This window comes from Hesperophylax consimilis, chromosome 30, assembly GCF_061612785.1.
Source record: "Hesperophylax consimilis isolate HC1 chromosome 30, BYU_Hcon_1.0, whole genome shotgun sequence".
Classification (NCBI taxonomy): Eukaryota; Metazoa; Arthropoda; class Insecta; order Trichoptera; family Limnephilidae; genus Hesperophylax; species Hesperophylax consimilis.
Genome location: NC_142865.1, coordinates 3,833,277 through 3,850,724, shown reverse-complemented (window position 1 = coordinate 3,850,724; position 17,448 = coordinate 3,833,277). Strand labels below are relative to the sequence as shown.

At 36.2% G+C, this 17,448-nt stretch overlaps 2 protein-coding genes across 2 annotated transcripts in view; one reads left to right on the top strand and one right to left on the bottom strand.

Annotated features, from left to right (window-relative positions):
• Positions 1-17,448, top strand: part of LOC149409532 (ryanodine receptor-like) — a 45,106-nt gene that overhangs the window by 9,984 nt on the left and 17,674 nt on the right. Inside the window, exons 9-13 of the mRNA XM_089649445.1 lie at positions 4,721-4,877; positions 6,496-6,698; positions 6,975-7,178; positions 9,735-9,856; positions 13,808-13,898. Coding sequence (XP_089505571.1) covers positions 4,721-4,877; positions 6,496-6,698; positions 6,975-7,178; positions 9,735-9,856; positions 13,808-13,898 — 777 coding nt within the window. The remainder of the gene's footprint in view (positions 1-4,720; positions 4,878-6,495; positions 6,699-6,974; positions 7,179-9,734; positions 9,857-13,807; positions 13,899-17,448) is intronic.
• Positions 1,538-3,478, bottom strand: LOC149409533 (uncharacterized). Its single transcript, XM_089649431.1, has 2 exons — positions 3,143-3,478; positions 1,538-2,158 (listed from the first exon to the last, which is right to left on the bottom strand). Exons 1-2 carry the CDS (start codon positions 3,476-3,478, stop codon positions 1,538-1,540), a joined length of 957 nt encoding a protein of 318 aa, XP_089505557.1.

The window sequence follows — 17,448 nt, the reverse complement described above, 5'->3', positions numbered from 1 at the left end:
AGAACATTCCCCCAACATTCTGGAATGTTTGGAAATAGTCTGGAACGTTCGGGAACATCGCAGAACATCCCAGATCATAACTAAAAACAGGATTACAGGCTGTTTCCTGATAAGCTTTTAGTAAATTCGTAATCAAGGCAATACATTGGTACCTCTAAATAGTATAAAACAAAGTCACTATCCGCTTCTGTCTGTTTGTGCGCTTAGTTCTTCTAAACTATGCAACGGAGTTTATTAGGGTTTTCACTATCATTTAGAGATTTTTTTTCGGAAGCTTTATATATATAATACATGGATATTATATTTATTGAAAGTAGATAAAAGACAAACAACGCCGGGTACACGTCAGCTAGTTATAAAATAAAATAGGTCCTAAATTAGACCCTTGAGGTACACCGACCGTGGCTACAAATTGATAAGAAAGGTTTAAATTAAACTAATAGACATGTAGAACAAGTACTGTCAACACTGTATTTTGGTGCACTAATTGCCCATGGAAAGTTAAAATGTATTTTTTAAGGACTTTATTGATTTACTATGTCAAAAATTTGTTTTTCTCCTAAAGGCGGCGATACACATGCCTGTAAAATGGACCAGTAGCTTGCATGCAAGCTACTGGCATGTGCAAGCTACTGGCGCAATGAGAATACACATGCAAGTTAAACTTGCATGCCAGTTGCGTCCTTGCATGCCTGTATTTGCAAGACGTATACACATGCCAGTCACTAGACAGTACGTGTCTCAAATCACTCTGAGACTGAGTAGTCTCAAGCTTTTTGGCAATGGAAAACATTCGAAGTGAATTAAATATCATCGTATTGCAATTGGCAGTACAATGTGTGGCTAATTTAATGAGAGAAAAAAAGAAGACTAAAAGAAGACGGATTTGGGTGAAAGATTGGATTAGCAGAAGGGAAAATTTTGGAGCAAGTAGTTGTCTGCTTACAGAAATGCGACAAGAAGATATAGATGGTTACAGAAACCATTTAAGAATGCTGCCAGAAAAATTTGATGAATTATTAAGAAAAATTGCGGATAAAATAAAAAAGAAAGATACTCATATGCGAAATGCAATTTCGTCCAGAACTAAATTGGAAATAACTTTAAGATTTTTAGCTACTGGTGATTCATTTGCAACTCTAGAAGCATTGTACAGAGTAGGAAAATCGACGATCTCACAATTTGTTCCAGTTGTTTGTGGTGAAATATTTAATGCATTAAAGGATTTTATGAAGGTAAGTAAAATAATTTGTTATATCTTATACATATTCTTTATTTAAATTATTACATTTTGGTAGAAAGCAGTAACTTTGTGGTTTGACATATTAATTGAAATAAAACAATCACTTTGTTTGTAACCACGAATTATTTATTTTAAAAATTTAAAATTAAAATTTTAATTAAAATTTAAAAAAAAATAATAATAATAATAATAATTCATGGTTACAAACAAAGTGATTGTTTTATTTCAATTAAATTATTACACTTCGTCTCAACACATAGAAAAATAACAATATGACTTTATGTAAATTAAAAATTAAGCATTATTCCAAGCTTCATTAAAAATGTTCTGCCCTTGTTCTGGATTAGATTGGTAAATAGTAACCGTGTTATCGTCTACTGCAGAGTAGTCTGGTACTGTTATCAATTGATAACTGGCAGAAGATGAAGTATATATAGATGAAGTATCTTCAGAGTGTATAGACATGTTACAATACGGAGTGGACAATCGAGACCTCTCTGTGGATAACAAAGTTTGAATTTGGGCTTGCATATCTAGTGCGTTGTTTAATGGTAATGATCTTAACTGGGCAGCAACACTTTGTCCAAAATAGTAAAACTCATCTTCATTAAACCTTGGATTATTAATAGCATTTGAAATATTTTCCAGTCGTTGGAGTGCTAATAGGGTTTCATTTTGTTCAACACCTTTTTTCTTAGTCTGATTTTTATTTTTTATAGCTGCTTGAGATGATGACTGTGTTTGCTTGACTGTCGCAGTGCTTGGTTGAGAAAACGACTGTGGTTGCTCGACTGTTGAAGTGCTTGTTTTAGGGGACGACTGTGGTTGCTCGACTGTAGTAATGCTTGATGGAGAGGATGACGGTGGCTGTTCGACTGTTGTAGTGTTTGTTGGAGAGGATGGTTGCATCTGTAAAAAATATGTACATATTTATTATCGAGTGTATGTCTATAGGTAGATAACAGACTTTTTTTTTCAGATTCCAACGAGACAGGAATGGAAGGAGATAGAACATGGCTTTCGAACTAAATGGAACTTTCCAGGCTGTATTGGTGCTATCGATGGCAAACACATAAATATAATTGCTCCTGATGATACTTCAAATTATTATAATTATAAAGGAAACAACAGCATAGTACTCCTAGCACTGGTGGATGACGACTACTGTTTTTCTTACATTGATATTGGATGCAACGGTAGAGCTTCAGACGGAGGAGTATTCGAAAGATCAAGCATAGGACAAGCACTAGCAAATAATACTCTGGACATTCCTGAACATTCTGTTATAGTTGGAGATGCAGCTTTTCCATTAAAAAAGTATCTCATGAAACCGTTTCCTACCATGACAACTCAAAGAGAAAAAGTCTTCAACTATAGGTTATCAAGGGCCAGACGAATCGTCGAAAATGCGTTTGGTATACTTGTATCAAGATTTAGAGTTTTTGAATCAAATATAGCCCTAAAACCGGAAAAAGTTGATTTCATAGTATTAGCAGCATGTTGTTTACACAATTGGTTGCGAAAAACTACTCCTACTTATATCACTCAAAGATGTGTAGATTATGAAGATATTCAAGTCAGTAATACGATCAACGGCTCCTGGCGTCATCAATTACAAAGTGTATTACAGGATTTACCACCAACACGTAGTAATCATTCATCTAGAGAAGCAATACTTATTCGAAATAAGTATGCTGATCTTTTTATAACAACGGAAGTATTGCCTTGGCAAGATCGAATGATTAACATTTCAGGTTAAAATGATTATAAATGCCTACTATGTACAAAATTCAATAAAGTTTTTCTGAATACCTACTCTTTTGTTTTTTTATTTATTTCTATCTTAAAATAAAAATTGCGAAAAAAAGAAAAATACGGTATAGATGTGTAAGTACTTACTTCTGTATGGATTGACTTTCTATAGTCAAATGTATCATTTAGAAATTGAATTTCTTTAAACCATCTCAAACTGGGATTATAAACCTCACTCGCTCCGGCTCCCGATCGTTTTGATTTTTCGACTTTATTTAGTTCTTGGTGATAAGTACTTCTTAAACTTTTTATTTTATTTTTGATCTCTTTCACATTCACGTCAAATTCTTCTTGAATTTTTCTGTAGGCATTGTCACGGGCTACTTTATTTTTATACAGAGAACTATTTGGATTCCAGAGACATTCGAATTCTCTATACAAATTAATAAATTGAATCGTCTTCTCATCTCCCCATCGTGACATGGTGAATACAAAAAAAATCGAACTAAACAGACACAAAAACAAACCAAACAAAAATACGCGCGCCGCGGCAAACAACAGGTCAGCTACTGGCATGCCCGTACCTGTCGCGACGTTCACACATGCCGGTTTCATAGCCCCCCTCGTCCCCTCCCTCAACTTGCATGCCAGTAAATCAAATGTTGTGCAATCTACTGGCAAGGCAGGTACAGGCATGCAAGTTAGCGTATACACATGATAGTAGCTGGCATGTGCAAGGAGCTGGCATGCAAGTGTGCCAGCTACAGGCATGTGTATTCCCGGCTTAAAGGTGTTCCTCTGTTTCAATTTCACTGAAGTTGTCTTTTAACAAATAACTAGTTTAAAATAAGCTAGCAATGGCGTCCGTGTGAGTACTTACTGTTTGTATTTCAACTCTGGCTGCGATAGCCGTTTGTCCATGACAGAATTAGCTCTAAGACCGGGAGCACACAGAGAGCGGTCAGGAGTTCCGAGTTCCGCGTTCGGCCTTCATTAGAATGTACTGATACTATAACAACAACGCACACAGCGGGCAGCCAGACCGCGGCGGTCAAAACGGAACGTCGCGTTCTAAGAGTTCTTTTCCCGCCGAGGCAGAGAACGCCAGAACGCCGCGATGTCTGAGGTTACAAAAACGGAAAAGTTAATTGAATTGGTTAGGGAAAGGAGTTTATTATACGATTTAAGTGGTGTAAATGATTTATTCGTAAATTTTGTTATTATTTATAAATATTCTAATGTCTTTTCTTATCCTCAATAAATAAATACATACCTTAAAAATACAGCCAGCCTTTCTTTTGGTGAAACACAGTTCCTCCAGTTAGTATTTTGTTTTTCGATATCGGGTTGTATGATGTTATACAATTAATTAAAACTATTAATCGACATTCGAAAATAAATATAGAATCGTTGTTCATCTTTAAGTAAATCCTGAAAAATACTAGTAAATTCGCCTTGTTCTTCTCGCGTTGTGTTGATTGGGTGCACCCAATACTTCCTCTTCTTTTTAGAAGCTGCTAAGCTCCACAAGAGCAATAATTCTTCATCGGATGATGAACTTTCTAGTGACATGTTGCATATGCAAAGACCCAAACGAAACTAGAACGCGAGAATTTGAACGCCGCTTGTGTGCTTTGGAACTCTTGAGCGGTCAACGGTCACTAGAACGCAGAACTCTGACCGCTCTCTGTGTGCTCCCGCTCTAAATCAAAAAAATTCTTTCAGGCTGGCGAGATTCTTGGAAACTGCTGGATCTGTCTTGAACTACTTTGAGCCGTTTCTGGGCCGCATCGAGATCATGGGTGGCGCCAAGAGGATCGAGAGGGTTTACTTCGAGATCAAGGAGTCCAACATCGAGCAGTGGGAGAAGCCACAGATCAAGGTAGGTTTCCCTTGCTTTATCTTGTTTATTACTGTGTTATACGCATTTTTAAAAGTCGAATTGAAACCATTTTTGTTATTTGTTTTTGGGGTATTATAACTCCTTCTTTAGCCAACGTTTCGGACAACGTTACAGTGTCAATCATTCCAACCGGATACCAAGAACTATTGAGCTTAGCTCCGTCGTCTCTATTAATATTGATGGGGTTTTTGTGAATTTCGATGGCTTCCGTAATTAGGCGAGCTATGTGAGTTTTGGGTCTTCCCAGGACTTCAGGAACAAATCCAAAGTAATGGCCGGTTTCAATCAAATGCTCGGCGATCGCTGATTTGTCAGGATGGCCGAGTTTACATGCTCGAAAGTGTTCTGAAATCCTTTTGGAAATAGTTTAATAGAAATAGAAGGAGTTAGCGCAACACGGCATAACACCCCAAAAACAAACAAACGTGGAAATCTTAAATCATATTGGAACCATTTGTTTTCAAATCGAGGTTGGCTGAGTCATGGATCAATCCATTGATTGATTGAAGCATTGATAGATTTGATTGAATGATTGATTGATGGATCGACTGGATAATTGATTGAAGGATTAGTTGATTGATAGAATGCTTGGTTGATTGATTGAATGATCGAATGATTGATTTATTGAATGATTGAAGGTTTGGTTGATTGAGGTATTGGTTGATTTAATGATTGATTGATTGGTAGATTTGATTGGTTGATCGATTGATTGATTGAAGGATTAGTGGGTTGGTTGATTGATCCGTTGATTGAATGATTGATTTATTTAAAGATGAGTTGATTGAAGGATTGGTTGATTGATGGAAGCATTAAATGATTGATTGAAGGATTTCTTGATTGATTGAATGCTTGGTTGATTGATTGAAGGATCCAATGATTGATTTATTTATTGAAGTTTTGGTTGATTGAATAAGTGATTGCGTTATTGGTTGATTTAATGATTAATTGGTTGGTTGATTGAAAGATTTTTTAATTGATTGAATGAGGGATTAGTTCATCGATTGATTGACTTATACCCTGGGAAAAGCTTTTTTTTTTCTGGAGTAGAGCTAGTTACAGGTTTTCTCAGATCATTGACACTAACATATTATTCTGCAAGAATCCAAGTATACTTATGTCTTAATTTATTGATTGATCAGTTGAATGCACTCCAGTTGTGTGTATCGCTTGACGCTATATTACATTAACAACTGAATGAATGAATGATTGATTGATTAATACACTGTGAATACCATTACACGCCTCAGTGATGACAGTGTTAATAGTCCTTTTCACTGATTTAACTCTTACCATATTCTTCCGCAAGAATTCAAGAGCACGCCTTCTTCATTCGATGATCGATTGTTGACTGGTTTATTCGTTCACTGATTACTACACTCTGAACAGCTGCTGCATGTGTCTCTTGAGGTGGCGATATCCTATTAATAGTTCTTTAAACTTATCTAACATTTACCACAACCTTTTTCTGCAGGAATTGAAGCGAGCCATTGATTATTGATAACATAATCTTTTTTTTATATGAACCCCACACCATTCATGATTCATGGATGAATTAATTCATTGTTTCATTGATTGATTGTTATCTTCTTCTTCTCAGGAATCCAAACGCGCCTTCTTCTACAGCATTGTGACAGAAGGCGGAGACAAGGAGAAGCTTGAGGCTTTCGTGAACTTCTGCGAGGATGCGGTGTTTGAAATGACCCATGCTTCAGGCCTGATGGCCCAGGATGACTCAGGCGGAGGACCAAAGAACAGAGAGGCGGCCTATACCACCTACATCAGTGAAGAAGACGAGGAGAGGTGTGTAAACGTCAAATATTATTCATCTCATCTTCTTTCCCTTGTTCTATTTGAGTCGGAGACCCGCAGCCTCGACAAGGTACCTGCGGGGATCTCTTTCTTGGGCCACTTATTGGTGTCCTTCACCATGGCAGATCCAACTTCTATTCAACTCAAATTTATTACATTTCCGGTAACATATGTATTTTCTGTAAATATCTATGTAAAATATTGTGTATTTATAAATAAATTAAGAAACAGGGTGATCAATTTGTAATGCTTGTTTGTGCATTCCAGGGCTGGTAAAGACCCCATCAGACGTGGAATCCAGGCGTGCAAGGATGGCATGTATTTCCTCCTGACCATGCTGTCTCCAGCAAACATCAAGCAGAGGATCGCAGACCTCCAAACAATGTCTCCGGCGGAAATCTTTATCGGCTTCTTCAAGATGATCTTCTACGTGTTTTACTACTTTGGCTACAGCATTGCAGTTGTTATTAGGTACGAAATACATCTATTTTATTATTTTTTTACATTAACTCCGCACAGGAGGAAAATAATTAATAAATGGAGCAATCCGTTCCAGCCGCCTAATTGCCAAGGCATTGTTAATTTCTAACACCTAACAGTCTTAACACATCGCCCTCGAGTTCAGAGGTGCCCCAAAAATGTGTGACTAATCTTTATTTGATATTGTGAAAAATGCCCATACATTATTACCCAAGTCCGCGACTCTAAATACATATTATGTTAATATAGTAAATTGGAAATAACTACACAATCCATGCACTTAAATTAATTTAAAGAGATTACGTTTTTATGTAGTTGTGCACAACATTAAAGTAAATAAAATAAGAGTTTGAAACGCCCTTCCACTGTATCTAAAGATATTGGCGCGAAGTAATTGAAAACCAACTATTGTTCCACACACGATAAGCGTGTAAAATGAAAACTGACATATGTTTATGTCACCATCTCTTTAAAACATTTAATATTCATCGTGCTGTCTCCCTCACAGCCATAATCTAAGCGTCCCTAAGCTTTCTTCGGTACCTAATTTTTACTCCGACGATAGACATAGTGCTATCTCGTTTATTCTATGGCGCTCATTGGGACAGAAGATGCCAAAGGGGACATTTTTTAAATTGACCCAGCGAATCGTGTGGACTTGTAAATGAGAGTTTCTATTAGAGACAACAGATGTCACTGCTCGTCACTCGCCTCCGCCGCTCGCAGCTCTGCTGTTTCGTGGTACATTTCAAATAAATTAAGAATAAGACCAGTTGTTTTGATGCACATAATTTATTATTATTTGGGAAGTCAAACACCAATTGACCTAAGGGAAGAACCGCCACTGCGCGAGATTATTTTTCATGAAAATCATCATCGGAATATTATTGATTACAATTATCACCTATTTAGGCATTTACTGGTTTTGACAAGGGGCCAAACTTTTAGCTTGTGTCAGGCGCCGTTTGACTCAAGGCTGTCCCTCCCTATCTTTTTAAGTATGAGGGTTGGGTAAGGATCTGGATTTCGGTATGACCAGGAATGAATCCATCCATCCCACTGCAGTACGAGGCGTTGGGTCAAGAGAATCCAGCTGGAGATGTCAAAGGTTCTCCTTCATTCGACATTCGCAGACTTCGAAGACATTCGAAGACTTGTAAAAACCTCACCCCATAAACTTGGGCACCTCTGATATGTCACTAAACTTAGCGAACCATTTGAGGTGACCTATGTCAGAAATGTTTGTTAACCAATGAATGGTTCCCAGGGCGGCGGTACCTATAACCGCCTCCTTGAAACGAACCTTAAAATTTAATGAATAACTGCGTAAAATAATATTTACGCGGTTATTGTTCATGAATAAACCTTTAAAAATTACTTCAAATATTCATATGTAACATTGATAAAAATTTTATACGCACTAGTAATGAAAAATTGTGTGTTTTCATGCATTCGAAAATATCAGCGTTGAATGGTAAATATTAGTTTTAATATTATAATATTATGTTATTTAAAAATCTTTCGGTGAATGAATGAAGGTAAATTCCAATTATTTGATTCCTTGTCACATTTGACATTTTCATGAAATCGAGAATGAACATGCACAAATATAGTGAGACTGGTAGCGTAGCATTCGATATGTCAACACTGGTGGCTTCTCGTTTAGGGGGGGACACCAACATTTGATGTACCTTCGGTGCAAGTTTTAATTTGCTAGAGTCACTCGGTGGTCCGTAGCGATTGCCCAACATGTAATGTTTTTCTGCAACACATATACAACCAGCTATCAGACACACTCACTAAACAATAGGATGCATGATCTGGGAAACAAGTTTGGTATTACTATTGATGTATTTACTGACTCCATTTATAGAATTAAGCATAATCTATACCAGGGTGGATACACATTACGCTATACGAATCAAAGCGTTTTATATAACACTATATCGTTCACCATACAATCCCATACAGACCTGTCACACGTCACACCTGACAGATGATGTGTCATAAGTATGGGTGTGGCGACGAAGTTACGCCGTGACCTGCTAGCCAGGCAATATTTGAAAATTATGCAACGTCAGATCATTTGTCAAGGTGACAGATCCCATACAAAGAAATGATATTCCGCAGCAGTTCCCCAGTTGATCTGAACCCCTCTCCTGAGGAAGATTATAGCGTAGAGTGACACCTCAACATGTAATCTGCTTAGGCCACTCCCAAATAAGCGTTGATGCATACAGCGTAATGTGTCTTAGGCTGAATCCTGCAAATTATATTAGCATAGGTAAGTCTGTTCAAACTTGCACTAAAGGCGCATCGAACGCTACGCTACCAGTCTCTCTACTATATTTACATAAGAGATGTTTATTGAGAACTTATATTATAGTGGATTGAGGAAAACTCTCCATTTATGTTGTAAGGATGAACTGTGCCAGTGGACTATAGCCCGGACGAGAGTTTTCTCTGATTTCCGACATCGACCGAATGCACCCTTACAACGAGAAAATATTGATGACGAGATATATTTCAAGTATTTTCCCATTCCAGGTACATCTTCGGCATCCTTCTTGGCCTCATGAGGGGCCCGCAGACGGAAGAAATCGTTCCAGAAGTCACGGAGGAAGAAAAAATCGGTCAGTTGCGCGCGTGGTCTAGTGTCAGTAAACCAAGTAAGGTCCCCAACCTCTCCCTTAGCACTGCCCGCGCCTTGGAACGAGCGCCTAACAACTACGCTAAATGGCACAAATGTATTGCTTTGTATTACTTCAAGTACTTTACTTTTTTGTTTCAACGCTAACCACTTAACAAATACCACTTAAAACAAGGTACTAGGAGAATTTTATTTAAGAGAAATTTAAAAGTCAAAATGTGTGTAATCTTAGTGTGTCTTATATCACCACGAATATAGGTAGTATGCTTAAAAAATTGCTTGGCAAATCGAGTCTAGAAACGGTTGATTTTTAGTGCAAAATTTTTTTTTATTTATTTTGTGAATAATTTCATAAGATAAAAAAAGGTCATTTTTGTATGCATTCGTTTTGCTTGAGTAGAATACAAATAAAAAAAAAAGTGGGTGTGTCAAGCCTACGCAAGACAGAAGTGAAACTTCTAGTATTCCTCTCTCTCTATTTTCAAATTTAATTTATTCCTCTCTCTCTATTTTCAAATTAACCGTATGAACCACAATCAATTACGTATTTCACTCGTATTACACTCACGACGCAGTATACTAACCAAGCAGCTGATGCTTGGCGTGGCGCAGTTCGCTGGTGTCTGAGAGAGAGGAAAGAAGAGAAGAGAGAGAACGTTCGTGAGCGGCTCCCCCACCTCAACAAGCGCATATGGTGAGAGAGGGACAGTGAACGGTGAGCGGTGGTGGGGGTACCCGCATTTTCGTGTCGATCCTGACTCGGTTTTACTCCGTCCCCGAAAATCCATTACGCGCCTAAAGAAGTTTCACTTCAAAAATAAATTATACAATAAAAAATTTAAATGTAAACTACTAAAAAAAAAATTTTTTCAACAGAAATGTATGAACGCGTAAAGGAAACAACTTTTAAAATATACAGTATTATAGCTAAGATTATCTGTGACAGTTTCACTTGATTAACTTTTTTGATTTCTTATAAAATTGTTTTGTGCTTGAATTCGAACGTTTCTAGACTCCGTTTGTCAAGCGATTTTAATGCATATTACCTACAATATAAGGCATACCAATCATGTAAGTTCTCGGGTCTAGACAGTAAAATGTCATCACGTTAGTTGCAAGATCTGTCAGATTAGAAAAACGTTTAGGTTCCTGCTTGACATGGTTAACTTTTAAATGCAAAAAGAAAGCTATATATCCCCTCTTTCTAAAACTGTTTATCTGACCGTAATAGAAAAGAAGATTTAATGAGGAAGTGAGGATGTATCATTTGGTGACAGATATAGCACAATGTAACTCAACGGCTTTTGATGGTTCGTGACAAATACAGCACAATGTGATCAGAGAAGTTAAAAAATTATAATTTTATTACAAGTTGAATTTGTTATAATCATTAATATTTGAGTTATCTTTACTCCCATCATGAAAAACTGCCTCAATGGTTAAGGGTAAGACTCTTGACTAGCAATCAGATGATCGCGGGTTCAAATCGCACAATTTGTGTTATTTCACAAATTATTCATTTAAAATAATATATAGTATACTTGCGGCACGTTCCAGAGTGGAATATACTCTCAGTATCGTCCTGGTGTAAGACCAGCATTCAGAATCGAAACGTTTCTTTAAATGCCTTTGGCCGTATTTGGTGGTCAGATCTGCATAGCCAGGTACTCCCGCACCTTACTCTTCCCTATCTCCTCCCCTCCCCACAATCTTCAGCTTAAGGCGATGCACTACGTCGTGTAATATTTTAAATCGAGCCGTTATCAATAACACCCCTTACGTAGATGGCGATAAGGTTTAAATTCCCGCTTGACACCATCCGCCTGTTTTGATTTATGCAAGAAAAAAACATCGCCAAAAAGTGCCTTTTATTTTATTTTGTGGATGTTCAGGCATAAATATTTAATTATTTTCCGATCATTTTATAAATAACTTAATTTGCCAAATTTTACAATAAAATCATAACCGAAAATGGGTTCATAAGTAGGAGATTTTGAACTTTAAATAAAGCAGTTTTCATAGGCCTTACACATTATTTTTTCTGGGCTTATAAAAAGACTTATCTAAAAAATACTCGATTATTTCAAAGGCCAAGATGTATTCTACTCGCAGTATTTAATTAAAGCATCTGAAACATTTCTAGACGACCAAATTTTCAAACCAAAAACACACGATTTTGCTTTACTACGTAGTGCATCTCCTTAACAACATACTCAATTAGGTATGCCATAATCTCACTGGCTCTAGACGGCTGGGAGCAGTATGAACTGTTGTGAGGTATTCACACAGAATGTTTTTTATTTAAATATGAGATATATTCATCTCTCTACTTGACTGGGAACCTGACGCCTTAGACCACTCGACTACAGCCAGTATGGGGATATCCTTGAAGCACACTACTTATTTTAACAGTGGGCGATGCTATGGATGTAAGCGCACAAGTAATCTTTTACAATTTGTATTCGTTACAACAGTAAAGTTGTTGTCTCTCTGTAAACGTGCTCGCTATAACCACGTTCGACTGTATTTTATTTTATATCTTCTATATACAAGATCCGGGGTTAAAGTGCACAAACTTCGGGAGGCGATACATAAAAAAGATTAACAACCTTTTTTGAAATTTCAACTTTTTAAGGTAATTTACATAGGTTTAATTATTAATATGGAAAAATAATATTCTTCTGTTGAAAAATATTAAAAAAAAAAAAAAAGTTATTTCTCTTTTTTACTTCTATCACCGTGTAGAATCACAAATTTTGTGCACATTACCCCCGGACACCCTGTATATAATATTATGCTTAAAAATTGGTTCAAATCAACAACTAACTTTGGCTGTAAAAATTCAAAATTTATTTTGATTGTTGTGAATTCAAAATTTTGACTCCTAACTTCTAAATTACACAAATTGGCTTTTTATCAAAATTTTTGCCACTTGAATGACGTAATCAAGTTTTGGAATGATTGTTTTAGGTTAAATTTAATACACCTTTTTTTGTATTCACAGGTTGCATGTTTTCTTCTCTTACGTTACTTATGACGTTAATTATTACGGATGCAATGAAACCCATGTTCAATGTTGTTATAAGAAGTAAGCTAGAGTATGTTTGTTGTGTGTGGACTACGCACCAAATGAAATATTCTGAGTCAAATACAGAAAAAAATTCTCAGTCTATATGCGGACACATGGAACTTGTCCGAGATTCTTGTACCATATAGACTTACTTGAGGCAACTAATAGATTTAAAATAGTAACTTGTTCAAGATATCACACGGCAGAACAGTTGTGCTGGCACAGCAACCCCTGATAACTAATCGCTCGTCGAGGCGACGACGCGCTACTCGGCGAAATTGGAAATCATCTACTTCCCCCCGCTCCCCGACCTTGCTCTTTCATTACCTTCCTAAATTGAGTAAACAGTGCAGCACGTGACGCGATTGCGGCCACATGCATACTAGTACGTGCCCTAAGACCACCTCGTCGTCTGCTGAACGAAACTTTAGTTATAACAACAATTTTTATTTTTAAAGTACGTACATTCATATATTCTTATATTTATTGTTAATGTTGGCGAATCTTCTACAATAGAAGCTCCGGTTCCATCTACGTCAAACGTGCCTAAAATTTGCTACCTGTGTCCATCCAAGGCCTGGAGGATGACCAAACACCGTTGCACCAGATGTAGAAAGGCTATTTGTGGTCCACATAATGTTTAGATGTGTGGTCACTGTGTAGACTGATATTAATTTGTTCATTATAAACCTTACTTTTGTGCCATGTAACAAATTCCTACCTTATTAAATATTTTTGATTTATTTCTAGTATTTTATTGCGTAGTCCACTCGACGAAAGTGTAGTTACAATGAAACAATGAAAACAGTTTAGTTATCTATGGTTAAATAGCCTTAAGATTTTTTTGTATTTTCTAGCGATTTAAACATAGATAAAGTAACGATTTTTTGTAAATAACAGGTCCTAAACATCTTCCGGCCTTACCTCCAGCGCCAGATGGGATAGACGTTAACGCCTTTGGTTTGGACATCTCTAAAGAAGGCGACGGACAGTAAGTAACAACTATTTCATTTTTTAGTTTTGGAATAACTTATGGGTATAACCTCAAATTGTAATGTTTATTCATTGAAGACAATATTGACAACTCTCAAATGAAATTTTGAAACGGGTAAATCAGAAAATGATTCGGTCACATCTAGGATGAACCCAGGACCTCAGCTTTGCAGGGGAATAGCTCTATCACTGAGCTAATCCAACCTATCCCCTTCGTGGATATATGTATAACTGTATCACAATTTCGGTACAATTCCATAAACTGAAGATAAGTTGGTTTTAGGACATTTAGTGATGTTTTATGTATAAAAAATGTGTCTTTTATTACATTACAAAAAATTGGTTTTCACTTTCGCACAAATCATTACAATTTGTAACAAAATAAAATAATGTTGGCGCCATTGCTTCCACGTTGGCGCCATTGTAACAAAAGATTGTTGCGTCAACTTAAATTCACCACGTTGAACGCCATTGTAATAAATAAAAATCTTTACCAAGCAAAAGTAATAGATAATTATCAAATATGATATGACAAACCCGCGATTGCGGCATCATTGTAACAGATTAGGTTTACTATCAGAAAGGATTGGATCGTTAAAGAATAAAAGAAAGATGAAATTAACAACATTTATTAAATAACAATTAGAAACATGAGACTCTCAAATTAGCATGGATTATATTATATTAAGGTGTGTGCAACGAAACGAAGATCACTAGCACAGTTGGTATTTAATGGTAGCAATTTATAAGTTAGTTAAGTAGTTATTTATAACTCATGCAAATTGACTTTAATCAACTTTTTAAATGGTCACATGATGCAGGACTATTAATAAATGCTAAAAAAACCAAAGTTATGCATATAAGATCACCTAATGCCAGATTTCAATTTAATCCTATTATTATTTCTCATAGTTTTAATTGCATCCATAAAAATATCCCGACTAATTGTAAATGTGAAAGCTTAGAATAAGTTACAGAATATGTCTATCTTGGTGTTACAGTAGATTGCTTTTTCAAATGGGACAAACATATTAAAAAAAACCTGTAAAAGACTCAGATCAATTGCTGGCAGAATGTACACATTAAATTTTTTCCTATCAATTGAAACACTTAAAATAATTTATATGTCAATGGCAGAATCTATTATAAGATATGGATTAACTATATGGGGAAATACTAGTATAACCAATCTGAAACAAGTCCAAGTTGTACAAAACGCAATTGTAAAATTACTAGTCGTCCCTAATATTTTTAAACAGAGACATAATACACCGTTGCTGTTTCAGAGTGCCAGAATAAATTTTACCTGTTAAGGCTATTCTATGGCAAAAAATCATAATTCAGTATATATTAACCCCGTAGCATAAAGAAAAATTAGAACATAAATACAGTACTAGATTCACGCGCAATGACGGGTTAATAGTTTCGAAATTTAATAATAAATACGGACAGAGAATGTTTGAATATGATATTTAATTTATTACCTGACACTATAAAGCAATGTAAGTCTATGAATAAGGTTAAATATATGGTGAAAAATTAGCTATCGGAAAAAAAAAAATTACTTTAATATGTATGAAAAATTGTATAAAAAAATTGTTGATTCTGTAGATATAAGATGTAAATTATAACTTATAAAAATGTATATGTAACTAAACTTTAAGCACCTGTTGACAAGCCAATTCAATTGGCTTAGCAGGACTTGTTTGTTGATATGTATTAACTATTTATTCAATAAAAAAATAAAAATAAGTGGATTACAAAGAATATTGTCTGACATGTTTCTCAAATGGGCGCCATACAGCTCTTAGATTAGAACTGCAAAATTTATAAAGGATTACATGATGACCAGCAGTTACAACAGCTAGCTAATCAGCCACCAAAATCTCCCGTAATGGCTGTCGTCTGGAGCAGTCGCTCGAATCCTTCCCAATGTCCTGTCTTTGCTCCAACGCCGCCCGTTTGGTACTGACTTGACCGGAGATCCTCAGTCGCGCTGCTCTGCGATCAACCATAGACCGAGAGTCCCATAGACAGGAAAGCGGTCTGCAGATAGAGTTGTGGATAGAATTACCATAAATGTAGCGGGGCGAAAGTTAACTGCTTCAAATTAAATTAGGATTTCCGCATCTCCCAGCTTCAGGAGCATAAGTTTGAGGATTTATTACGCATTCTAGTTTCCTTTTGATTAAATTTTCTTCCACACGAGGGACAACTAGAAAAAAAATGGGAGACTTGTATCACATTGTTTATACATATGCATATTTGTAGTTGGGACTTTGATGTTCTTCAAAGATGTTAATGGTTGTTTTTACTCACAGGAGATATGATTTATTTTATGCACAAGCTTCCATAACATCCAGGTTGGATACGAAACACACTGAGGGAACCGAATATGTTCACTGCACAGGCCTTCTACCCTGAGTTGATATTAATAACAGCACTGATAACAAAGAGATGTTCATCAAACAGGCTTCATCAATAAACTGTTTTGACAGTTACCTTTATTGCTGTAAAATGTCACACAAACGCGTGTATAGTCGGATAATGAGAGGTACTTGTAGGTAGAATAGGATAGGAAAAATTGCAAGGACAATGTTAAAGGAAGATAGTTGCGTCAACAGATATTGTAAAAAATGCCCATATATTATTATCTATATCAATTTGTAGGTAGGTACGTCATGATACATATCATGTTAATATAGTAAATTGGAAATAACTACACAATCCATTTACTTACGGTAAATTATTTTAAAGATATTACGTTTTAACGTAGTTGTGCACAACATTAAAGTAAATAAAATAAGAGTTTGAAATGCCCGTCCGCAGTATCCAAATATACCGAGTGCGAATTTAAGAGTATGGTGGTTTCGTGGTGCGAAACGGCGTGACGTTTATCAATTCCAATTTAAATTTAGACTTGCGATTCTATTTGACAGTGATCTTTTACGTTTTTTGTTTTGTTTCATTCTTCAGCTTCATTCTACATCGATAACAACATAAAGAATTATTCCAAACCTTACCCGAACTGCAGTTGAAAAATAACCATTTTTCCACACGCGACAAGCATGTCAAATGAAAAACCGACATATGTTTATGTCACCATCTTTTTAAAACATGTAATATTCATCGTGCTGTCTCCCTCGCGGCAATGACTTAAGCGTCCCTAAGCTTTCGGTACCTAATTTTTACTTAGACGAAAGACATCTCGTTTATTCTATGGCGCTTAGAGACAGAAGATGCCAAAGTGGACATTCTTTAAATTGACCCAGCGAATCGTGTGGACTTGTGAATGAAAGCTTCTATTAAAGACAACAGATGTCACTGCTCGTCACTCGCCTCCGCCGCTCGCAGCTTTGCTGTTTCGTGGTACATTTCAAATAAATTAAGAATAAGACCAGTTGTTTTGATGCACATAATTTATTATTATTTTTGTCTTATAATTTTGGGGGGTCAAACACCAATTGACCCAAGGGAAGAACTGCCCCTGGTTGGGACTCTTTACAAAAAGATACAAAATGAATTATCAGACAACAATGCCTTCCTAC